This window comes from Hyperoodon ampullatus, assembly GCF_949752795.1.
Source record: "Hyperoodon ampullatus genome assembly, chromosome: 2".
NCBI classification, from domain to species: Eukaryota; Metazoa; Chordata; class Mammalia; order Artiodactyla; family Ziphiidae; genus Hyperoodon; species Hyperoodon ampullatus.
The window spans coordinates 41,319,231-41,345,491 of record NC_136915.1 but is presented as its reverse complement, the minus strand read 5'-3'; the positions used below and the strand labels follow the sequence as shown (position 1 = coordinate 41,345,491).

The 26,261-nt window shown below is 46.9% G+C and overlaps 2 protein-coding genes across 2 annotated transcripts in view; both read left to right on the top strand.

The window, feature by feature from the left end:
• BEND5 (BEN domain containing 5) overlaps window positions 1–20,633 on the top strand; it is a gene marked incomplete at both ends in the record, with an annotated part of 47,416 nt that extends 26,783 nt beyond the window's left edge. The window contains 3 exons of the mRNA XM_079696714.1: window positions 5,383–5,531; window positions 11,472–11,685; window positions 20,476–20,633. Of these exons, the coding sequence (XP_079552840.1) occupies window positions 5,383–5,531; window positions 11,472–11,685; window positions 20,476–20,633 (521 nt within the window). The remainder of the gene's footprint in view (window positions 1–5,382; window positions 5,532–11,471; window positions 11,686–20,475) is intronic.
• AGBL4 (AGBL carboxypeptidase 4) overlaps window positions 1–26,261 on the top strand; it is a gene marked incomplete at both ends in the record, with an annotated part of 1,416,455 nt that overhangs the window by 1,177,581 nt on the left and 212,613 nt on the right.

Sequence of the window (26,261 nt, the reverse complement as noted above, 5' to 3'; positions counted from 1 at the left end):
AACTACCCCACCCCAGCCCTCCCAACCCGTTCCAGGCCCCAGCACAGAAGTTGGTGACCGTCCTGCTGAAGTCTTCCTAATCTCCTCCAGGTGTAGCACCCTGTCCTTTGCTTCTGTTCCCAAGTCTTTATCCTTACCCTTGTCAGGATGGTAATGACCTGTTGCCTATCTCTTTCCACTACTGGACTGCATATCACTCAAAGCCACCTAACCCAGGGCTGGCACTTGGTAGGTGCCTAGTAGATTCTCACTGAAGGAATGAGACCACATTTGTCCCAGCTCTCACTGGAAGCACAACGGGGCTAAGAAACAGATGCGTAGCTACTGCAGCAGATGAGAGTGGCCGACGCCTTTTGAGAGGGGATGCTGGGGCCCACAGAGGGGGATCCACCTGCCACTGTCTCTTTCCAAGGCCTTTGTGTACTACCTCCTTCATTGCTACTAGCTGTTCCCATGCTCAGGTCCTTTCAACAAGTGTAATCCTCTTTTTTTTTTGCCAAACCCAGTGTGCCTCTGTGCTGCAGTAGGGGCATGCTTTAAGTATTTTGACTTGATTCATTTTGCATTTAGGAAGAAACTAGAATTATACCTATAGCAGAGAAACTTCCTATTTACTTGCAGAAATGAAGGCTTTAATACTTTTTCAGAAAAAATCTAATATTATTAACCTTTTTTGTTTCAGCCGACATCAGAAATGGTATTTAGTGTCCAAACATATATTTTGAAGATATAGGTGATTTTTAAGCCTCCTGGAAGTAACATAAGCATTAACTTTTTAGACAGGTTTTCAGGAAGAATAGCGTTAGTCCAGTTGAAGGTAGACAAGAACAGAGAATGGTGTAATTTCATTTATTTGTTGTGCCAGCAAACGTTTACCAAGCCTCTTACTGTGTGCCACGATTCCCATTTCATGGGAGAGGCCTCTGGGGCTTAAAAAAGTAAAGGAAATAATAGAACCAGGATTTACACCAGGTTTTCTAGCACTAAACCCAGTATTTGTCCATCAACTCACAGCTATTTGTATGCTGTGTAATAAGAGTTTTACATGTTACATTCTCAGCTTGTCCAGAATTGGGACGTGCTGTATTTGTCTCTGGGTCCCCAGTGCCTCTTCCAGGGCTCCATCTTGGTCTGCAGTCAGGGATTGTGTGATGAATGGGCTCATGAATGACTGAATAAAAAGACAAGCACTATCTTTTATACTCTTTCAAAAGCTTTCTTTACCCAACTGAGAGGTTTCTCTCCATGGAAGGTATATTTTCTCAAAAATAAACCTGAAGTGGATCAAAAGCCTTTTTTTTTTTTTGATTCCTACTCTTCCCACAAGTGAAAAAAGTTCCTTTGTTACTTAAAATATCTGCACCAGATCGTGCAATGCCGTCTCTCAGCGCAAGTGCTTATTATTGTGGCTAATTTGGTCACGTATGTTTGAAGGAGAACAATGCCTCAGAAATTTTAAAAAGCAAAACAGCAATCTGAAGTGTTTGTTGTAATGAGATGTAAATTGCCAACATCATAGTGGAGCCTACTAAAATTTGCAATGAAGTGTTTTTTCTCCTTTTTAAATTAAAAGCACTAGAGGCCCTCCCTCCTCTCCCCAAAGAAACCACATGCTTTTTGTTCCTTTTCTCTCTGATTCTGTAATACTGAACACCCTGCTTTACTGATTGATTCATTCCTTCATTCATCTGCCATTTTCTGAGCCTGTGTCAGAGCCTCTGTTCTCTGCCTGCCTCAGTGCCAGTCTCTCCAGAGGCATTATCAGGTGGCTATTGGCAAGTCCCCATTTTGCAGGTAGGAAAGCTGAGGCTCAGAGAGGTGAGGTGGCGTGTCTCAGGTCATGCAACTTGGATCCACACCCAGGTCTCCTGACACACCCCTTCCAAGATGAGCCTTTGGTTGGTCTCTCCTCCTTGCTGAGGCACCAAGTACCTTCTGTATACAATGCCAGAGGAGGCAGTTGAGGAGAGCGGTGCAGAGGGATGGGATAGGGAGGGGGGGAGGGAGACGTGAGAGGGAGGGGATATGGGGGTATATGCATACGTATAGCTGACTCATTCTGTTATAAAGCAGAAACTAACACACCACTGTAAAGCAATTATACTCCAATAAAGTTGTTAAAAAAAAAAAATCCCTGGCAGCCACCAGGTATTTTAAACAGTGCTGATCGGGTACATTAGGAAGTAGTGTTCCTTGAGAGCCAGAAGATCCCAGGACAATAGCCTCAGTATTTGACAAAACTCCGTTGGTCCCTGAGGAGACCAGCACAGGGGAACATAGCGTAGGTGTGCTGTGGAGTGCAGGCACCTGCTCTGGGCTGGGCCCGTGCTAGGCACTTGGGGCAAAAGAAGACCAGCAGTGCCCTGGCTCCCAGGGACTAGTAGTGACTAACTGAGCACCCAATATAACCCTCGTGTGGGGGAGGGGCAGTGGGGGAGAGCCACTGTTTACTGAGCACCTGCTTCGTGCCAGAGTCTGGATTCATCATTTCATATGTAACTTGTTTAATCTTCAGTCTGGCCAAGTCGCTCTTGTCATCCCTCCTTTCAGGTGAGGCAACAGAGTCAGAAGGGTTAAGTAATTACTGATGTGTAAAATTGCCTGTCAAGGATTGAATTGGAACCAGGCGTTGTGTGGAGCCCTGTCTCTGACATAAAAGGACGAGGTCTCTGCCTGCCCTCAAGCCTCACGGTGGTCTGGTGAGGGGCAGGCATAGAAACAGATGAGTGCATCTGATTATCATCGGGGGAGGTGAGCGTCCAAGGGACCTGGTTAGGCCACTTCGGAATCTCGGAAGAGGGGACCAGCAGAGGGTGGAGCCAGAGAGGTGACCTTTTGCTCTCAGCCCTTGCTCCTTCTGATGTCCCTCACGCGTCCCCCTGTAGCCATCTGAACTGTCCGTTCCCTTGGCTAGATGTTTCCAATTTCTGTTTTACAGCCCTAGCTTCTACTTTCACGGCTACAAACAGGTTTCAGATATTTGACAACAGCTTCCCTCCCACCCACCCAGACCACCGCCCCCAAGCACCTCCACTCAGCAGCAGGGCTTTATTTCAGAATCTCTGCTCCAGCCCACTGAGGTCTCTTTCTTGCCCACAACTTTCTCTCCCCTCTCATGTTATGAAGAATTTACTGAGAGCCTGCAACGTGCCAGGCCTAGCCCTAGGTGCCAGGATTGCAAAGAGAGTAAAACTTTGCCCTTGAAGAGCTTAACAGTTTGATGTGGACAACAGATTGGTCGATGATTGCAAGTACAACTTGCTGGAAGTATTTACAACTTAGAGACCCCCTACTTGGTAATGATCGGGGCAAGGCCTCACGGAGGAGACATGTAAGCTCTGTTCTGCAGTCTGACCAGGGCCTTGGCAGGCAGATGAGGGGGCGTTCAAGGCCAAAACAATAGCACGTCCAAAGGCTCAGAGGCTTGGGACAACACAGCATCTGGGGGACGTGAGCAGTGTCAGGGGAGAGCAGGAATTGAGCGCCAGAGGTAGAGAGGAGGCTGGTTATTCTGGGCCTTCAGGAGGCTATCTATGGTGTGCATCTTAATTTTGAGGGTAATGGGGACCTAAGCCAGGAAGGACCTGGTCGTGAGTAGATCTCTTTAGCGGCCGTTGTGGAGATGGGTGGGAGAGAACTAGATAAAGTCAGAGCTGAGATGGATTCGATCTCTTCTCCAACACCTTCCTCTCATAGAAGGAAAAGGAGGCTCCAGAGGAGGGAGGCTATCTTGCCAAAGATTACCTGTGCTCCAGTGGCTGCATGGACCACCCCCTCTCAGCCCATTCCTTTTTCGTGTTGCTGAATGTCAGAGCAGGAAGAGACCTCAGATGCCAACTTGGCCAGGCCCTTTTGGGGAAACTGAAGTAATTACTTCTTCCCTGAACTAAGAAAAGATCAAATGCTCCACTTGAGTTTGCTTATATCTCAGAAATGCAGCTGAGATCTCACACAGAGAGAAGATAAAGTTTGGCATCTGCTTCTGAAACTTTAGAAGTATTCATTCATTCTTGTCATTCTTGTATTCATTTAACAAACATTCAGAGAGCACCTCCTCATTCCAGGTGCTGGGGACAAAGAAGAATCAGCCTTAGGCCCAGCTCTTGAGTCACGCAGAATGGGGAGATGGTCTCCCAAGATGAGCCCTCCTTTTTTGTCAACGCTGTGCTACTCCCCAGCCATGCTGCATTCAGCTTTGTGTGTTCAAACTTAAATATTGGAGACTGCAGAGATCTGTCTTGCAGATGGCAGCAGCCAGCAACTCAGGAGTGACATTCTTGTTCTGGGAAGCCCTGTCATGAGGAATTTTTGTAAACAATCACCAATACCTTCCCGACCACCAGCCAAAGCAAAGGTGTGGCAATTGAACATAGAATTGCAGCCAGATTGTTGGTGAGGGCTTTAGTACACAAAGAACTCTGTCCCAAGTGGCCCATGTGGTAGGGATAAGGGAAGGTTGGACCCTGAAACCCACTGGTTACTTAAGTTATATGCACAGCCCTGGGGACCGGCTTTGGCAGTAGCTGAACTTCTGCTCCCATTAGACCCTGAAGTATTTGCATAAGGAGAATCTCCAGGATGCTAAACTCTCCGTTGGCCTTTGGAGTTGCTCCCCTGCAAAAGTTAATCTAGTCATTTGGCCTTATTTACTCATTTTCATCCTGTTTCTCTGCCCTTTGGTAATCAAGACACAATAGGCGATTTGAAAAATAGTCCATCATTTTTAAAAGCTAATGGAGAAGAAAATATCCCCCTTAGAAACCACCACCATTTATCTAGCTGGCTTTCACAGTTTAAACCATGCATAATTTGTGTTCATTGCATTAAAATAAAAATCAGGGTAGCTGCTGGTTCAGGCAATCAGGGGCTTAATCTGTATTGTATTTTAATTTCTTGGTTGAAATGCTCCTGCCTAGATACTAGGTCTTGGGAGGGGGAGGCCTTTGCATTTCTCGCCCCCGCTTTCCTATCTTCTGCTGTGGCCTACTTCACATAGGCTGCAGAGATGGGGTTTCGGCAAATACACAATTTGCATACTGGAGTCATTGCCACCCGGTCTCCACCCTGGTCTTAACAAGACCTCTTTCCTCTGCAGGAAGTAGAGTCCCCTGTGTTTTCATTCAGACAGTGACACCCTAGAAGACTGCTTCTCATTCATGCTTAATTAGCTTCTCGTCCATTCTTGTCTTCCAGTTTTCCACCTTTTCCCGTGACATTCATACCTCATGTTATTTTCAAGCTTGGGTTTAAGTGTAGTCCAATGGACAAAAATAAGCCAACATATTTTTTGTGTGCCGCTATGTGCTGATAGATGCCTAGTTAAAATATTTGCCTTTTCTTTTCCTTGGAGTTCTAGACAGATCTCTTTTCTTAACTGCCTAGGTCCCGCCATTGACTTGGAAAAAGTAAAGTCAGAATGTCTCGAGCCCGAGCCGGAGTTACGGAGCACTTTCAGTGAGGAAGCAAATACGTCGTCCTATTACCCTGCTCCTGCACCTGTCATGGACAAGTATATCCTAGACAATGGCAAGGTAGTGTTTCAAGCTCACTATCCATTCCCTGCAAGTGTTGGTTAGTCAGTGTGAAGATGGAGAGTATGGTGGGAGCTTCCCGAGTCACAGCTTGACCAGTTGGCCTCCTGGCCTAGCCCTGAGTGACTGCTTCCAGAATCCATGTGTTATAACTAGTGGAGCTTTACTAGGACTTTTTCTTTTTCTCTTCCTTTTCCTTTTTTTCTTTTTTTTTTTTTTTTGGTAAATATTGGGCCAAAGCAACTGTAAAACTAAACTGACATTTAAAAATAGCTTATTAGTGAGAATGTATTTTAAAATGATAATTCAATGAAACCAGATGCATAAAATTGATAAGGTGATCTAGAAATATCTGATTTACAGATATGGATACGACTCAATATTTATCCATTCACCGTTTACAAAGTACCTGTGTGTTCTAAGCCCCGCCCTAAATGGCAGGGATACATGGGACTTCCCTGGCGGTCCAGTGGTTAAGACTTCACCTTCCAGTGGGTGCGGGTTCAATCCCTGGTTGGGGAGCTAAGATCCCACAGGCTCGTGGCCAAAGAACCAAAACATAAAACAGAAGCAATATTGTAACAAATTCAGTAAAGACTTTGAAAATTGTCCACATCAAAAAAAAAAAATCTTTAATAAATAAATAAATAAATAAATAAATAAAATTAATGCCAGGGATACAGAGGTGAATGGGACATGCTCCTTACCCCTAAGCTGCTTTCAAGTTGTACATTCAGCGTGGTTAGCCCACAGTCCTAGGACCACATATAACTCCTCAGATTTTTTTGTAAGACTCTTGAAAAAATGTTATGAAAGAAAACTTAAGCAATATTAGTAGTTATATTTGTACAGGGGTGAAAAGTAATGGAATAGCCTTTGGAATTCTTAAAGTCACATGATGATATAGTAGCAGGTCAGGGAGAAGACTTCTAATATTCTTCCAACATCCAAATGAATTCGTCTTGGAGGAAATATATTGGATCCCTTTGTCTAGGCACTGGTTAGATGCAGTTTGACTGTAATATTCTCTGCTACCATGGCATACATTACAGACATCACCTCTCCTTCTCCCCAGAGACTCATCTGTGTCAGTCTGTTTTTCTTGCCTTATGCTTCAAAAGGTCTCTGTTTATCCAGTACTGTTCCCCAGTGGGTTGATGAGAAAGAAAAGGTTGTTTTATTTGGGTTTGTCCAGATATATCCCTGCAGCTGGCCAGACTGAGCCAAAGCAAATAGCCAAAGCTAAGGAAATGAAACTTGTTAGTCTTTCAGGCTCTCTTGGATATGCTGCCCTCATCTCCATGGAGCACTTCCTCCCCTCCAGAGGGCCAAACCTTAGGCCTATTCTGCCTTGCCTTGCTGTAGCCAGCAAGCTTTAAGAGTCTGCTTTGTAGGGCTTCCCTGGTGGCGCAGTGGTTGAGAGTCCGCCTGCCGATGCAGGGGACACGGGTTCATGCCCCGGTCCGGGAAGATCCCACATGCCGCGGAGCGGCTGGGCCTGTGAGCCATGGCCGCTGAGCCTGGGCATCCAGAGCCTGTGCTCCGCAGCGGGAGAGGCCACAACAGTGAGAGGCCCGCGTACCGAAAAAAAAAAAAAAAAAAGAGTCTGCTTTGCAGGTGAGAGGTGGCATGACAGAGTGGAAGTAGGCAGCCTGGAGCCTGAGTTTAAGCTTAGCTCTATCTTTGTCCTACCTGTGTGACTCTGAGTGGGGTTTCCCTTCTCTGGGCCTCAGCGTCTCTGTCTGTGCCAGGTGGGATCAGATCGATGCTCTCCATAGTCATTAACAATGGCTCAAACTGTGTGTCTAAGTTTGGTGAACCTTTCCCAACTGAAGATAAAGAAAAGACTATTCTGTCTTTGTTGACTTCTTTTTAGTCACGATCACGTTGTGGAATGACTATAGACTTTTTCTTCAAGTAGCTTCTAAGAGAAATCTGTTTCTCTCTTGCTTTGAAGACCGATGGACAGTTTCTGAGCATTATGAGGGTCTCTTTTGAAAAGGATAATTTTTCCTCCAGGAAAATGGGTCTCTCAAGGGTCATTTAATTTTTTCACTCTCGAGTTGCACGACAGATCTTTAAAGTGCCAGATTTCCTTTTTCATCGATTATTGCCAACACTTTGCTGTAAAACTAACCTGGCTTCCGTTTGCAGCTAATTTGTAATCAGAGAAATTTATTAAGGGAGAGGAAGGAAGCAGACTTCCTGGAAATGGATGGCAGCTTCCTAGAACAGCAGTCCCCACATCCCAGAAGCAGACATCATTGTTCTTGGCTCTGCAGTCATTTCTGACCCTTCCTTCTTTCTGCCTTAATCTCTGTGCTGCCTAGAGCATGGGGGTGGGATCCATTTCCTAGCAGGAAACTGGTTTTGCCCTACAAAACATTTCACAAAGGCATTTTTTTGATCAAGTCCCATCCCACCAGATACCATACTTTTAATAACCTCCCTTGAAAGCACAAGGCTAACACTTTGGTCAAATGGGGCTTTATGTGAATAGGGCTTGCCATGAAAGCTACTTTCTGATTTTGCTAAAGTGCATTGCTTTTCTTTGTCTTAAGATATTTTATTTCAAAAACTCGTTGAATCATAAAGCTGCAAAGACCATTAAAGTTTAAATAGTCTAATTTATACATGGCATAGATGGGGAAATACATCCAGAGAAGGGGCTCGTCTATAGTTATACAACAGATCAGAGGCAGGCAGGCAGGAACTAGAAGCCGGATCACCTGGCTTCCAGGTCAGTGATCTTTCCAGTCTATTCTTCACCCCTGAAAATGGGGCATGACCCAGAGCTTTGTTGACCTCAGGAGCCCTTGTCCCAAATGCCCCAACATATACCTGTGATTGGTCTTACCCAGGGCCACTTCTTTCTGTGCTGTAAAATTGGCCTTGTGTTCGAATGCATGTCAGAAAATATTTTCTTCTCCAAGGAACAGCAGCTCATCAGAACTGAAAGCCAGTGACACTAAGTCATATTAAATGTGCACATCAGTTTCTTACTGCCTTGTGTTCAGACTAGTCCTGATCACTTTGTAGGAGGCAAAGGAGGCAGAGCCTCGACCTCTCCCCACAGAGACGTGGGGCTGAATCAGGTAGTGGAGCCTCTCACTAGGCTAGAAATTCAGAAGGGATGGAGCTTAGCCCTGGAGTAGTGAAGGAGGTTTTCCTGCATTGGGGACTGGGGCTTGAAAGATTAGCAGGCTTAAGAAGGCATAAGGGAAGGCACTCATCCCTGGGTCGGGGAGAGGCATGAGCAAAGACGTGGACGGGGGAAAGAAGGCAAAGGAAGTAACAGTTTCTGGTTGTGTGCCGTCCTCCTGACGTTTGACTTATGTTATCTCACTGAATCCTCAAAACAGCTCTGTGAATTAGGTGGTGATCTGTCTCTGGTACAGCTGAGAAAAGTAAGGTCCAGAGAGGTAAAGTGACTAGCCCAAGACACCCAGCTAGTAGGTGGAAGGGCCAGGATTCACACAGGGCTGGAGACTCCAGAGCCCATCCTCTTTCTGTTACCTACCACACACTGGAAGTAGGAGGAAATGAGTGAGTTTGGGGGCATCACTGAGTGATGAACATAGTACGATTAGCAGGTTGAATGGAAACAGGTTTCTAGAGGACCTTTAATGCCGCCTGAGGAGGTTGGATTTGAGGTAACAGGAAACAGGGAGCCATTCAAGATTCCAGAGGGTTAACATAAAAACACGGAGTTGAAAGACTGCGGAAGTCATCTAGTCAAAGAAGGAAAGCTATGTTTTAGGGAATTAATCTGGCAGTGTTTACAGCGTGGGTTGGAGCGGGCAGGGACTGGAGGCAGGAAGGCCAGCCCGTGGCTTTTCTCCAGGTTTCCCTGACTGCAGTGTGAACTGCAGTGGGCGCTGGCCAGGGCAGTGACCGGGCAGGTACAGAGGAAGACTCAAGAAGAAAGCCATCTGAATACTGATCTGCTTTGTTTCCACCCCCATGAGCACCACCGTGACACTGGTGGCAGCAGTAAGGCCGGGAGAGCATGGGCTGCAGGGTCATAGGATTTGATTCCAGAATGTACTGATAGTATGTCTTAGGAAAACTAATGAGTCCTTCTGAATCTCTGTTCCTGTCTGTCAAGTAGGAATAATTATTTCTACCTATTTCCATCTCTTAAGGTCATTATGAGGATTAACTAAACTGAGAGTACAATACGTAGTTCACTATAGGTCCTCAAAAAATATTAGTGTCCCCTGTCTCTTGTAGAGCATTGGCTAAGATAACGGCCATCTCTCTTTTAAGAACAGTAAATTAAAAGGTTGTAGGAAAGCAAGGCTCAGGTTAGAAAAGAGCAGAGATCTTTGGAAAACTGAAGTTGTCCTGCATCGCCAAGGCTTTCTGATTCTGCATTTAACATAACTCACATCCCTTGTTTTCCCCTATCTCAGGAAGCTTGCGTGGGTAGCCCCAGAGAGTCACCCAGGGAGGTGACTTGGGGTCCAGCAGGGAGCAGCAGGGAACTTGTCCCCAGTATGCCTGGTCTGGCACACAGACTGCCCACCTGCAGTTCAGACTGCAGAGAAAAGGCCAGACTTGACCTTGGGTCGATGTTGCCCAGCCAGCCCCAGGCAGCACATCTCACTCCAGGGTTACTTATCTTCCTGAGTCGTAGGAACAGATTTATAGCACCAAAGTTTGCAGCACAGGAAGGCCAGGTAGATCTGGTTATCTGATATCATGCCTGCAGAGGTCTGAATGATCTTTTGAGCTAAAGGAAGTGAAGTTAGATATGGCAGGTAGATGGGTTACTTGCTGACATTCGTGGGTGGGCCGTGTTAGTGTCGCTGGCTGACCTGTCTGCCCATCTGTGCGTGCCCACCTTGCTTTCCAGGCCAACCTTCGGTAGAAAGATGTCTAAACATGGGTCCTGCTGGTCTGCCATCAGTCTGGGTGTGCGTGCTGTCTCTCAGACTAGACTCTCCTGAGATGCCTCCCGACCATGCGAGGTCGATGACCTACAGTCTTTCTGAAGACAGGGACCTTGGCAGGGACTTTCCATTCCCCTCAGAAAGTTTACCTCATCAGTGGCTTCCTCTCCTCCATCCCCACAGAGGCCATTTCCACCCTCCATAGACTCAGCAGAAATACAACATAAATAGCAATGTCAAAGTCAAAATTTAATTTTTTTTTAATGATTAATGTTAGCAAATGGTCTTCAAGTTGTTAAAAGAGCCAGAAAGGGAAAAAAAAATCTCAAACCTCATTGCTAGATCATTCTAGGACTTTTGCATTTAATGACTCTGCACTGAAACTTTCTGAGTGCTTCCCTTATAAAGAGCATAAGATTGTGTTTTGTTCTGTGTGCCGTCAGGTCAGACCAGAGACACAGTGGTTGTGCTTAATTTGTTAAAATCATAGGTGTTCTCAGCTAGAAGGAATTTAGCTGAAATTCAACTCTCCCAGTTCAGTTCATGGGAAACTGAAGCCAGAGACAGAAAGGACTTGCACAGACACACTCCGTTAGTGGCAGAGCCTGGACGGTTTCCCTCCCCACTCCACCTGCTGTGGTTGTCACACCTAGGAATTACCTAGGAAGCTTTAAACCATCCTGACAACGAGGCCCCACCCAGATGAAATAAATCCACTCTGCAAATTCAGAGTTGAGTGACTTTCAGCAAGCAGCTGTACCTTTCTCAACCTGGTTTTTCCACCTGAAATGAAAATAGTGTCCCAACGCCTTCCTTCCAGGGTTGCTGTGAAGATTTTGAGATAGTGGATATAAAGCAGTAGAATAAGGCCTGGCACGTTCCAGGTATTCAGTAAATGATTATTTCCCTTAAAGAAAGTTAATTAGTATTTATGGAACAAATCCCTTGCAGTTGTGCAGCAGTGTCTTGTAAAGGACAAGAAAAATTTCCAGCTACCATCCTGTCCGACTAAACAGGTGCTTGCTTGTGTTCTTATCCCTTTCAGGTCCATCTGGGAAGCGGGATTTGGGTTGATGAGGAGAAATGGCACCAGCTACAAGTAACCCAAGGAGATTCCAAGTACACAAAGAACTTGGCAGTCATGATTTGGGGAACAGATGTTCTGAAGAACAGAAGCGTCACAGGAGTTGCCACAAAAAAAAAGAAAGATGCAGTCCCTAAGCCACCCCTCTCGCCTCACAAACTAAGCATCGTCAGAGGTGGGTCCCGCACTGGAAACGCAGTGGCTGAGGCACCGCCCTTTACTCTGTCAGGAATGTGTCGGGCACATTTCAGTTCGACAGACACCTACTGAAGCTTCTCCATGCCAGGCCCCGGGCTGGGCATGGGGACACAGGAGCCGATGCGGACCTGGTCCCAGAAGAGCTCACATTTAACAGGGCAAATGAGCTATGGACACAAGTACAGTTCAAGGAGCTAGCATGCGAGAGGGACAGAGGGGGGCTCTCAGGAGGGGAGGAAACCCCTAGCCAGAAAATCAGGGAAGGGTTCCTGGGAAGGGGGTCACTGGATTGGGCCTTGAAGGATCCATCAGACATGGAGACACAGATGTGTAAAGAGAGGTACTCGGGAGGCAGAAGCATCTGGAACAAAGGCACCGGGTTGGGAAAGGAGTGCTGCTGTGTAGAGAGCCTGAAGGTGGAGGCTAGGGGACCAGTTCTGGGGGGTCCTAGCATCGTGCCTGGGGCACTTAGTGAGGTGAAGACCAGCTTGAGGGTCACTGGATTCAGCTTCTTTTCTGGGGTTTGGGAGGGGTTGGAGGGAAGGCAGAGAGACACGGAGTGGTCTGTAAAGATAGGGCACTGGCCTGGACTCTGATTTTCCTTCCCTCCTGCCTTCCTCCCCTCTCTTCCCTCTTCCTTCTTTCTTTCCTCTGTCTCTCCCACCCACTCTCCATCCATTCACGAAGCCCTTATTCTTTGCCAGGCTCTCTACTGGGTATGGAGGACACAAAGGGGGATAAGACCCAGTCTCCATCTGCAAGGTGCTCACAGTCACATGGGGAAGATGCACACGAGAACAGCTAGTTACGGTACAGATAATACACATTATGGAGACAGGCAGGAAAGCACATGGGAGCAGAGAGAATATAGTAACTGCTAATTATTCTGAGTGATTACTATGTTTCAGGTTCTGTTTTTTTTATGATTCTGTGTTAAAAATTCTTTTACATATATTAACTCATTTAATCTTCATAACACATAACACTCCTTCTGTTGGCTGCCAGTATTATCCCTGTTTCAGTTGCAGAAACTGGACACAGAGAGGTGAAGTAACTTGCCCAGATCGCACAGCTTTCGGGGTAGAGCCAGGAGTCCGAGCCAGGAGGGCTGGCTTCAGAAGCTGTGCTCCTAACCACTAGTCTCTTAAGTGTCCAACTGCCATGTTTTGATGAAGAAAGTAAGACTGAGTCAGCATGTACATTTTGAACAGGCCATGTGCCAAGTTCTGGGGCAGACAGCAAGTATGTCCATGAACAAATCAGATAATTTCAGGTACTGACGAAAGGCCGTGAAGCCTCATCGAGCGATACAGTAGCTGTGTTGGCTGGGGTGGGTGGAGAAGACCTGCCTGAAGCCGTGCCTTCAAGCTGGGAACTGGATGTAGAGGTCAGCCCTGTGCAGGTCTGAGGGGTGGTGAAGCAGGCAGAATAAAGAGCGGGTTCAAAGGCCTGCATGCTCAAGGGGTGAAGCAGCCCCAGGGCGCTGCAGAGTCATGAGTGAGGGGATACTGAGATCAGGCCGGTGGGCGAGAGACGGTCTTTTAGGGCCGTGAAGGCCACAGTAATCGGCTTGGATTTACCCTACCTGCAGGAGAAAGGTAATGGAGGTCTTCAGTGGGAGTGACCGAACGGGAGGTCAGTTAGGAGGCTGATGCAGTGGTCTCGGGGAGGCATGATGTGCCATGGACTATGGTTAGAGCAGTGGAAACAGAGAAAAATGGCCAGATTTAGGGTGTATTTTGGAGGTAGAGGTGTAAGGACACAGAGAGATTAGGTGACCAGCCAGAAGTCACAGCTACAGGGTTTCAGAGCCTGGATTTAAACCCACCCCCACTGACTTTGGTCTGGGGCTTGTTCCGTAGCACAGCTGCCCCCGTTGCTGGCCGATTCATGATGACCTGATTTAGGCAGACACTTATTTTTAGACAAGTGGAGGTAACCTTTGGTCTGCCCACTGTGTGAAAAGGTGGAGCCTAATTTGGGAGGTCGCCCTGAGAAAGCGTCCTTCCTGGGGACACAGCCCTGCCTACCTGAGAGGTGGCTGACCTCTAATTCTGTTACACTTGTTGGGCTGTGACTCAGCAGGTCCCAGGTGCCTTCCAGTGACCGGCCGCCCTCCCGTCGTCACACCGTGGTGTAACATCATCTGCTGTGCGTCTGCCTCAGGCACGGGTCTGTGTCGGACTCACCTCCACGTCCTCCTTGCCTCTCGCACAGGTCCTGGCACACAGTGGGAGCTCAGTCGCCGAGGGCTGAACAAGTGCCACACTGAGACCTGCAAGCTGATCCCCCGACTCGTCACACTGTTTCTCGTGAACTACTTTCCTTCCATGTCGCAGTGTCTTCAGCTGAACGCTCACCTCTTAAGACAGTTAAAAGGGCTGCTTGGATTGTAGCTTTGGAATAGTTATGTTTGAGGTGTGAGAAGAAGTTTCCATTCTTTGTTGACAAGTGAGCTGCCCCCATGGAGCCGACATGACCTCGTGATGGTCACATGATTGAAGCTCATGATTGTTCAGTGCTTTGCAGCTTTCAGGCCCCCTCCTGTCTGCTCCCAATGCAGGGTGATGGAGAGTAGAAATTGGAACCAGGTGTCGAAAGCCTGGGGTTGAGCCCCAACTCTGCTTTGCTTTCACTCTGAGCTCACCCTGGTTCTATTATGTTTATTTTTGTTTCCCCAGGCCCAGCGCGGTGCCAGTACCAGGTAGATGCTTGGTGTGTCCATGTGTAAAGGCAGGATTCACAGTCCTTTTCCTGGCTGCCCAGTGGACCTGTAGACATTTGTATGTTCTTTGGACCCCATTCAGATGATGTCATTTGCAGCTAATCTGGTCCCCAATACTAAGGAACAATCTAGAAGAAAATACCCCAGCTGTGTGGCTTGGGGCTGTTACAGGCTCACTGTCTTCAGGCCCATGGGCCAGGCCCCCCAAGCTCCCCTCACTGATCCACTCCTCCGTTTTCTAAGCCCTTTTTAAACCTTCTCTACTCTTCCTGAACATGGTAGCCCACACCTCTCTCTTTTTCAAAAGATGACCATGTCTCTTCCTTCACAGAGAAAAGAAAAAGAAATCCCACAGCTTCGAACCACCATATCTACAGACTTCACTGGATCCCCCAGTTCTTCTGCCTCGTGTTTCCTTCTCTTATTTGGGACTGGCCGTTCTCTCCAACTGGATCACAGCCCTCCTGCCTTCCTAAGTACCTTGTTCCTCCCGCTCAACTGGGTCCTTCCCGGCACCACTTAAATATACTTTGATCACTCATTTCTTAAGGAAGCAAACAAAACACTCCCTAGACGTCACTTCCATCACCCACCTGCCGCCATGTCTCTCTGTTCCCTTTTCACATCCAGGTTCCCTGAAAGAGTTGTCTGCACTCACTGCCCATGTGCACCGGCAACGCCCCTGCCATCTGGCATCGGCTCGCAGCCCTCTGCTTACTGTGTCCTTGCCGGGCTTCCCCGTGGCTCCGCCTCTTGCTCATCCAGGGCCCGGCTCTACCTCTTCGCCAGCCGTTTGACCTGATCCCTCGTCCTTTACTGAGAAACCCTCCTGCATGCTCAGGTCTCCTCCTGCCTGTGGCTTCTCATCCCCCTTGTGGGCTCCCCTCCCGCTGCCCTCGCCTCTGTCTCCAGCCCGCTTCTCTCTCTACAACGCTGCCTTCCGCTGCTCTCACTCCCATCGTCCCCATTGCCCTCGGCGTGCTCACCGCCCTGGGTTGAAATCCACACTCCTGGCACCTTGGCTGCTGCCTGGTGATCTGGCCTCTGGTGACTCCCCCGGCCTCATCTCACACCACACTTCCCGTTTCCACTGTTGCTCTAACCACTGAGGCCTTCTCCCGGCCCCCTCCTGTTCCCACTGCCAGCAGTGCCCTTCCTCTGGTCTGCACATCCTGCCTCCTTGTCATTCAGAGAGGCCTTCCCCGACCGCCCGGACTGATGAAGTAGCCTTTCCATTGCTCTCTATCACATCACCCTCCCTAAAGTCCCTGCGGAGCATTTCTTATTTACTTGTTTATTTGCTTGATGATTGTCTTTTTCCCCACCTCCATTAGAACATCAGCTTTATGAGCATCTTGCTCAGGGCCAGCATATAGTCAGTGTTCAATAAATATTTGCTGAATCAGTGACTGATTCCCAAATCTATATTTGACCTCAGTTCACATGTTCCTGATCCCTACATCCAGGTGCCCACTGGTCATCTCCTCCTGGATGTCCACGTGACACTGGCACATCTGCTCCGCTCACTGTTCTCTCCTTTTCCTTCTCCCCAAAGCCTTCTGCCCCTCTGTGTTCCCTGTCTTGATAAATGACACCACCTGCCAGGGACCCAGAGAGGCCTCATTCCTGACTCTTCCACATGCCCGCTCTCCATCTGTTCTGCCCCAAATACCTTGTAAACCATCCACTTCTCTCCATACCCATCGCGCCTCACGTAGTCCAGGCCATATCGCTTCTCCCCTGCCTTACTCCAGCAGCTGCCAGACTCCTCTCTCCATTTGTAACCAGAGTGATCTTTCAGAAACCCAGTATGATCCTGTTACCACCACCCCGTCACAGCCAGTCCTTGGTGCCCATTATTAAAGGGTAAGCTTCTTAACGTGTCGTAAAAGTGCCTTCATAATCTGGACCCTGGCTCTAGCTCCAGCTTACTTTTCAGCAATATTCCCCTTGTTCACGCTAAGTTCTTACCATAATAAACTGCTGTATTCCAACAAGCCTTGTCCCCTCTCAGGGAATTTGTAAATGCTATTCCTGACACCTGGAACATAGATCAGACTGCCCACCCGACACGCGTGCCGCTCTGCCTGGCTAGCTGCTACTCACCACCCAGGTGTGCTTAGGAGAACCGTCCTTCAGGAAGCCTTCCCTGACCTCTCAGGGTGGGGGGATCCTTCTGTTGTATGTCCCAGAGCACCCCGTGCCTACCTTTGTTCTCTTCTTTCTGTATCTTTGCCTCCCAGGTGCCGGGTCAAGCAACCCTTTAGAGCCCATAACTACTTGCCATGCCAGTGAGTGAGGAGGAAATCGACTTGCCCAAGGTCATACAGCAGGTTAGATCAGAGCTGAGCTGAACTGGGCTTTCAGGCTTCCCATCGTCTCCAGGGCTTTCTTGTCTTACCAAAATACAGTGTTGATTTGTTTTTTCTTTACTACAGCCGGGCAGGTTTGAAGCCTGTCTCCCGTCGCACCATACACTCCGCATTTTTAGGCTAATTATTTGAGCTCTTCCAGACTGTTTGACTGGTTCTTCCCATGCAAGCTGTCTGCTGGATTGAGATTGTTTGTATTTATTTTGTACGATTTTACCACATTTACTTGCATTTGCCATATCAAAATGACAAAAGCCTTGGTGCTTACAGGGTCGGTGAGGATTTTCTCCTCTCTGTGGTTTTAAAGTCACTCCTTACCGTGTAGCAGAGGGATGTGGGGAGCGCTGACACTGCTTTAGAAAGATGAAAGCAGGAGGGCTGGATGAGAGTCTCGCTTTAATGACAAGCTCCAGAATGACAGTTAAACCTTATTAAGGTCCTTTTTTTTTTTTTTTTGCGGTACGCGGGCCTCTCAACGCCGCGGAGCACAGGCTCCGGACGCGCAGGCCCAGCGGCCACGGCCCATGGGCCCAGCCGCTCCGCGGCACGCGGGATCCCCCCAGACCAGGACACGAACCCGCGCCCCCTGCATCAGCAGGTGGACTCCCAACCACTGCGCCACCAGGGAAGCCCCTCAAATGACCTTTTTTGCAGAGTGTCTGAGTTTTCAAATGAGCCACAGTGTTGAGTTCTGGTTAATTTTTATAACTTTTTTAATAGGACCCATTAGCACTGTTATAAACCTTGTTAATTAAGCAATAATCTCAAATGCTCCCTTGCAGAGGGAGACATTCCTGGCAGCTGCAGGTGATTAATATCTGGAGTCTAACGGAAGGCTTTTAATCAAACTCAGGGGCTGTTCAGTGTTCTTACCCTCAGGAAACGAGAATGATTGGGATTCTGTGGGCGCCTCTGAAAACCTTGCTCCATCTGTACCTTTTCCTGCCTTCTCTCCAGCTCATGCCGGGACCTCTCAGGGCCATCACACCCACTCCCCTGCCCACTTCTCTCTCCTTTGCCTCTTTACCCACCCTATTACCTTTCAGAGAATTAGAGACCTAGAGCTGGAAGAATCTTCTTAGATGATTGGATTTGACATCCTGCTTTCAGACAGTAAGACTGAGACCCAGAGAGGTTCCCACTCGAGGTGGCACAGCAACTAGGGTTAGAGCCAGATTCGAACCCCTGAACTTGGAAACAGTCCTCTGCACAGGGTGTCTTCCTCATTTGGTTGAGCTTCCAGCAACGTCACTGCGAGTGTCGGCTTCCCCCTGGCCCTGGGCTGGGGAGGGTCTGTAGGTGAGACAGCGTGGTCACAGTTCTATGAGACTGTGATCAGGGCTTTGATAGAGAAAAACCCAGGCGAGTATGGAAGCACTGAGGGTATAGGCAGAATGGGTTCTCCCGACTCAACCTGGTAGGTTCCAAGCAGGTTGAATCTGGAAGAATGGGTGGGGTTTAGGCAGGTGAAGGATGAGATATGAGACCAGGGTAATCAGTCATCTGGGAGGAGATGAGCAAAGACTGATCTGTGGGATAGCCTGGAGCGGGTCGGGAAATGCAGGTGGAGTCAGCAGAGGTAGGACCTTCTCATCCCATTCCCTGTGGAAAGGCCAACACAAGACAAAGTGCAGATTAGTCAGCTTGGAAGCAGCCAGGAAGTAGTGAAGGTCAACTGAAAGCTTTCAAAGGCTTCTCTGTGCAAACCCTGATCCGCAGGGAGGAGATGGTGCCCCAAAGAAAGAAGGCATATAGCACATGCACCTGCAGCCTGGACGGCAACAGTAGGCGGGCTGGCCACGTGCCCAGGAAGGGCTCAGAGCGGAGGCCGCGGGGGATCGTGCCTGTACTTAATGTCCTCTCTTCAGGCCTCAGCCGTGTCCCGTGTGAGTGGAGGGGTTAGAGCACAAGGTAGTCTCCGTGCTCTGTCCTGGTGCTGAGGTCCTGCATCACTAACAGCATCGCCTGCTGTGCCCTGGCCTGATACACAAGACTCTGTTTATCCTGCGTGGCAGTTCCTCGAGACCGGGTTGTCACTCCTGTCTTATAGGTGGGGAGGCTCAGGTCCAACACAGTTAAAAATCTTGCCCACGCTTACATACCCCAGTCGTACATTCCCCACCCACACCCCTAGTCCCCTTATGTCCAGAATTATTATGTCCCCTCAGGTTTCCCAAGAAAAGCATTCATTCATTTATTCATTCATTCAACATACACTTACTGAATCTTGCCCCTGAGCCAGGCACTGTGCTAGGCCCTGGGAACGGACAGTGGCATATACATAAAATAACTGTAATAGGGCCTCCCTGGTGGCGCAGTGGTTGAGAGTCCGCCTGCCGATGCAGGGGATACGGGTTCGTGCCCCGGTCTGGGAGGATCCCATATGCCGCGGAGCGGCTGGGCCCGTGAGCCATGGCTGCTGAGCCTGCGCATCCGGAGCCTGTGCTCCGCAACGGGAGAGGCCACAACAGTGAGAGGCCCGCATACCACAAAAAAAAAAAAATAATAATAATAACTGTAATAGCCTCAGACAGGGGTAGTGCCCCTTATAGCTTGAAGAAGGCTTGCAAAACATTTATTTCACATCCCTCATGGCAGCCTTAAAAAAGATCATGTGTGGTTTGTTATCCTTGTTCTATGAGGTGAGGAATCTAGGGCAATGATTCGCCTCAGGTGCCCATGCTAGGAAGTAGGCCAAAGTCCAGCTTCAGTCAGGTCCTGTCTGAGGTTCACTCCTTGCTTCATCACAGCAAATGGCAGAGTCAATAAAAGTGGCCATCCTCAGCCTCATTAGTAATCACCTGAGTGAGGTACCACTTCATGCCCGCCAGGTTGTCAGAACCTTAATAATCTGACATGGAGTGCTGTTGGAATTATGGGGCAGGCAGTCTTTGCACACACTGCTATTAGGGGTGCCAGGCGGCACAACCATTGTGGAAAACAGTTTCCCAGGTATCACCTAGTAAAGTGTAGTAGGCACACACCCTAACACTGGTCAGTTCCAGCCTAGGCCCGTACTGAGCATTTCCTGCATGTTTGCCCCAAGAGACACGGCTCAGGGTGCCTGTAACTGCAGAACATGGGAAACCATCCAAGTATCCATGGACAATAAAGTGGGTCAGCCGATTGTGGACTAGTCAGACAGTAGAACACTACTCATCAGTGAAAGTGAATGACCTGCATCTATATATACACTTCAGCATGGGTAACTCTCAAAACTGGAATGTTGAATGAAAAAAAAAGTCAGATGGATATACAGAGTATGGATACACTTGTAAAAACTTAAAAATGGGAAAAGTAGCAACATGTTAAGGATGTATGCATATGTGTTGACACGAAAAGAAAAGCAAAAATTGAGGAGAGTGGTCACCTCTGGTGAGGACAAGGAGAGGATGGTATTGGGCAAGGACATTTAGGGGCTTCAGAGGGACCAGTAATGGTGTCCTGTTAAGCAGGGGAGTGGACACATGGGTGTTGTATCATTATTTTTGAAGTATAAATTTACAGTGTATATCTACTCTGTTGAAAAATTTAAAATACAGCTGTGCCAGATATGTGAGTTGGTACTTTAGAAGTATGTCAGGAGGCACATTTTCCTTTCTCCCCCTTAAAGATATGTACTCGAATGTACCATTAATCCTTGGCCTTCTTGTTTCTTTTCCCTGTCTAGAGTGTTTGTACGACAGAATAGCACAAGAAACTGTGGATGAAACTGAAATTGCACAGAGACTCTCCAAAGTCAACAAGTACATCTGTGAAAAAATCATGGATATCAATAAATCCTGTAAAAATGAAGAACGAAGGGAAGCAAAATATAATTTGCAATAAACTTTGGATTTTTCATAAAGCCTTCTCGTTTTCCTTGTGTGGCGTGTGATTTGCGGGCGATGGTGTTGTCCAGATCAGACCCCACCACGCGTGGTGGTGTGTGGGCGGGAAGCCAGTAGGGTTCTGAGGTCAGCGCCTTGTTCTGAACTTGGACTTCCCACTCCAAAGAAGACAGATGGATTTGCTGAGACTCAGGCAGCAACCTGGCGCCAGTGTTGTTCTGGGGATGGTGGAAGCGCTGTCTTTTCGGAGGCGGATAAAGTGTCTCTGAGTTACCTATCACTTGGCCAAGAATTTGAGCTGATATTTTTACCATTCAAGGACTTCTATCTTTGTTCCTCTATTTTGTTCTATAATAAAGCTTCATTAATTCGTTGCTGTAGACAATCATTAGCCTCATTTATTTAAGGATGACTATTAAGTGTACAGTGGAGGTGACCAGTGTCCTTTGAAGGGTGGAACATTCAGGCCGAAGGAGAGAAAATTCATAAGGGATGTGGTTACTGTCTACAGATCGGAAGGGCTGTCTCGAAGCAGATTACTTTCTCTTACCTCAAAGGACAGATCTAGGACCTGTCACTCAAGGTGATCTGAGATTCAGCTTTCCTGATAATTTGAGTCAATCTTTGTAAAGGAGTGTCAGGGGGTGGTAACGTTAGATGTGGTTCAGGGTTACCTTCAGAAAGTCAGGGGCAACGTCACCTGGTGTCGGTTCATTCATCCTATCTTGTTATCTCAAATGATCTTTCAAGTTGCATAATTTTTATCTCGTTCAGTAGCTGCGTCTCTAAAGTGCCTGGTGCCCAATCAAGCAGACCACATTTGATCTTCCTGTTGATTAACACTTTCCTTTCTGTAATGCCTATGAAGTCAGCGTAGTATGTTGGAAATGGCAAGGGTTTGGGGCTGAGGAGTTTGGATTCCAAACCTGGCTCCACTGCTTGCTTTGGGCTTAGCGTAACCTCTTGAGTTTCAATTTTCTGTTCCGTAAAAAGGAGATAATATCTACTTTGCAGAGTTGCAACGTTGTAGAGTTGCTATAAGTTATAGAGCACTATATATAAGTGCTCAGTAAATGTTGGTAGTCATTATTTTCTTCATTTCTGGTTATTGGCTTTTAGGCATTGGTTGGAAAACTTTCGCCTCTGGTTTCTCTAATGGTTTATCCACTAAACCATTAGATTACTGGTGGTCTATAAGCAAAAGCTCACGGTCACTAGGGTGAGTAGTGGAGGTGGCTACCTCTTTGAGGAATTTTATTTTAATACATAATATAATTCTTTGTAATCTGAAATATTATATGCTTGCTAATAGAATGTATAGGTATGAACTTCCTTTTATGGTATTTTCCCAGTTCTCCACAGACTAGTGGTGTGATCTTGGACCAATCACTTAACTTCCCAGAGTCCTTACCAGTACAATGAGGAAAATAATGCATACCTCACAGGCTATGTGGATACTTAAATAATAATAACAACAATAACAGATACTTAATATGTGCCAGGACTTTTCTAAGTGTTTAACAAAAGTTAATTCATTAGGTAAGTAAAGTCTGTGGCACTTAGTAGTGTTCAGTAAATTCTTGTTATTAAGATGTGTTCATTTTAATGGCGGGGAGCAGCTTGGGCATGAGTAGTGTGAATGCATGAGAGGCTGGGAAGAAGTATACATGATTTGAACTCATCCCATTTCCTTCCTAAGCATGGCGAAGATAGCAAACACCCAGAGGCTCCATTTCCCTACAAAGACTAATAAGATATGATACCTGCTTTATAGGTGCTTTTAGGTTGGAAGGGAAAATAGTCATCGAAATACCTGTTTAAAAAGGCTGTGACATGTGAAAGTGCTTTGCGTAATATATGACACATACATCAGGGACAGAACGGGTTGTGAAAGATTGTGGGATCTGATTGTGATTTTACCGCTTCTGGGAAGGTCACTTGGCCATTCTGGAGCTCGTTTCTTCTAAAGTGGAGACAGTGATCCCTAAGTCAGGATTATTGTGGAGAGTAATCCAGGTACTATCTGGGAAAAGAGCCCCATAAGTCTCAAGGAGCCATGCAGACGTTAGCTGTCATTAGCTTGCAAGGCAAAATGAAATCAAAAGTAGATGTGACAAGGAAGGACATAAGAGCTGTTTCTGACGGGGAATCGGGGCAGGGGAGGGGGCAGGTGTTTCTACACCCTAGTTAGACTGAGTCTTTTCGAGCACCTGTTGTGTACCTGGTGCCCTGTGACTGTTATGTCACAGGGCAGGGCCACCATTCTTAACACCCATACAAATGAGGAAATGGGCTCAGAAGAAGTTAAGTAACTTCTTGGCCAAGGTCCCAGAGTTGTCAGCAGTGGAGCTGGGTCAGAATCCAGGTCTGTGCAAAATCTGTCCTTTTACCTCTTCCCTCGAAAACTGAGTGGAATATTATGGTCTGGGCTGAGAATCTAGCCATGTAATCTCAGGGCATATTTAGGAGAGTCCCAACTTAAGTAATCAATCAGTGGAAATCAGTGTCATTAATTCAAGCCATTTGAAGGGATGGGGAATAATAGTACCGTTTATGAGGACCCACAGTTTTATTACATTCAAATAAGTTCATTTTGTGTAGTAGGGAGTTTCCCAAACTTGCCCAGTCTTGAGAATTTGCTGAGGTACTTAAAATACAGATTCCTGGGCTTTGGTTCAGGGTGCTGGATTCAGTAGGGCTGGGGTAGAGCTGGGAACATGTTTTTTTGTTTGTTTGTTTTTTTGTTTTAAGATGTTGGGGTAGGAGTTTATTAATTAATTTATTTATTTATGGCTGTGTTGGGTCTTCATTTCTGTGCGTGGGCTTTCTCTAGTTGTGGCGAGCGGGGGCCACTCTTCATCGCGGTGCACGGGCCTCTAACTATCGTGGCCTCTCGTTGCGGAGCACAGGCTCCAGACGTGCAGGCTCAGTAGTTGTGGCTCACGGGCCTAGTTGCTCCGCGGCATGTGGGATCCTCCCAGACCAGGGCTCGAACCTGTGTCCCCTGCATTAGCAGGCAGATTCTCAACCACTGCGCCACCAGGGAAGCCCAGAACATGTGTTTTAACACAAGTGCCAGTTTTGAATAACACCAGTCTAGTAGACAGCATTAGAAGTCCTGTTTTAACAAAGGGACAAGAGTATTTCCTAAGTAAAAAGACATGCTCCTTCTAAAGTGCATGACAATATTTGAAATTGAGAATCAATTTCCTCTTATAAGTAGCTGAGGATCTGCCCTAAAACCTTGTTTAGAGTTACTCTTTCATGCTCACCAGATGCTGTTTAGTTGGACATGATGCAGAAGGTGACTTTCAGTGTAGGTGCCAATGATTTTCCCCTCACTTTTACGCTTAGATTCTTTCTTTCGCTTTCTGTGACAGATCAGTGAGTTGTGGAGGACAAGGCAGTCAGTCCTGAATTGGCAGAGCCTGCAATGATGAGGTTTGGGCCCTGTTTACCGAAGCCCCGGCCACAAGTTCTCTGTTGCCAGACCAAACAGAAAGATGTGTCTTGTTTTTATTTTCCAGCTGAGGAAAGTGTGTTGTTGGTGACTGTTATGTGCCCATGGGTTTCTTAGATGCATTTCTAAATTATGACTTTTTTGGTAATTATAAAGAAATGAAAACCACTTTATAAAAATTTTTAGAAAAATAAGGGAAATATTCCAAATTGCACAGCTGCAAGCATTGTGATGTATCTCTTCTAGTCCTTCATTTAAGAGCGTAAATGTGTATTTTACATACCTGTGGTCATAGCATATGATCAGGTTTGCATCCTTCCCTTTCTTTTTAACATATTGCCCTGTCGCTCCATGAAATTTATAGCCATCAATTCAAACATCTCCCCAGAGAATAGACATCAAGCTACAGTTGAGTAAACCACCTGGTCGGCTGTGGGGCTAACCCACAGGGCTGCCAGTTCACGGAAGCCCTCTCTGCACACTTGGGTATGGCACATAATTAAAGTGACCCAGGGAGAGTGGATAAATGGCCGCCAGTGTTACAGGTCGTTTTCCTCTCTCCTCTCCCCACGCCCACTCGGTCCTCACCTGTGTGTGCACCTATCCTGTCTCTTACCTGCTCTGACCTCTTACACTGTGACCTTGGCCTTCAAACCTGCCTTTGGCCCTCCAGACACCCTGTGCTCATCCCACAGCACGCAGTGCTCATGAGCTTTTCCCTGTGAGCTCTGACTAGGTCCACTCCTGACCTTCCAGCTACCCTCGCTCACCTCAGCCCCTTTCCTGCCACCTAGCCGGCCCATTGCCCTTCCTTGAATTTTTAGGTCATTTATAAATTAAACATCTGTGAAGATTTTGTGTGCACAGTTTTTTTTTTCCCCTTTATATTTTCTATCAGTTTCTTAGGTTCGTTTTACCTGGGTTCAAAAGAGTGCCACTTTTATCATTCTTGATACATATAATGGGCGTGACTGTGTTTTAATTATTTTGCCAACCTAACAGGTGAAAATTGTCACCTCATTATATTTTCTTTGATTACTTCTGAGACTGCACGTCTCTCCGGAGTTTGGTTTCTTGTTTACACAAAATAAACGCTTAACCTGTAAGCATTTCCAGCAGAATTCATTTCATTTTCTGTATATAGTTTTCTCTGGACCAATGTGTTTACCTTAGACATATTTTTACTTTTACATTGGTAAATAGACATACCAACAGGTCTTTTCATCACTTCTGTTGAAGAGATTAATCAGTTTCTGCCAAACAGCTTCATAGGCTCATGGAACCTAAGGGTCCAAAGTGAACTTCGAGGTCCTCCACTCAGATCTCCTCTCCACTGAAAGCAAATGCCTTTCCAGACCATTCTGGAATTCTTCCAGGCATGGAGAATTCATCTTCCTACCCAAGAGTCCATCCAATTATTGTCATCACTGAGAAGTTCTTCTGCTGAGCTAAAAATCTACTTCCCTGAGACTTCTGAGGTCACTCAAATTCTCTCCTCTGAAGTCATGCAAAATGCTTCTGCTTATAGCCCTTTGCAGAGTTGAAGGTGGCCATCATGTCTCTTCACAGACTAATAAATAGCTCAAATTCTGTCCTGCCATCTCTCACATGGGAGAGGCAGTGCAGGAAAGAGTGAGGACTCTGGATTTAGAGAGCCCTGTGTTCAAATCTTGACTGCCACTTACTAGTATGTGACCTTGAAGAAGTTCTCAATCTCTCTTGGCTTTAGTTTTCTCATTTTAAAAGTGGGAATATAGTACCTATCTCACAGGGTTGTATATAGAGCTATACAAGATAATGTGAGTAAAGCACCTAGGCATTCAACATCTCTTAGTTCTCTAATCCTAAGAACTCTGACCATCCTGGTTGCTGTTTTATGGATGCGCCACTAGAAGGTAGGGTTCAGGACTGGACACTGCTCTAGGAAGGGTCTGACCAGTACTAACTAGAGCAGGTTGTCATCTCTTGCTCCTGGATGGCATATCTCTATTAGAGTGCCCTAAACTTGAATTAGCATCTTTAGTGATAGAACTGTCTCACATTGAGCTTATGGTCACCAAATACTGTCCTGCTCTCTTTTTTGTCTAACACAATACTTATCCCTTTAGTTCAGTGTTGTAAGAGAACGAGCATAGATTTTGATGACAGAGGAACTCACACCAAATT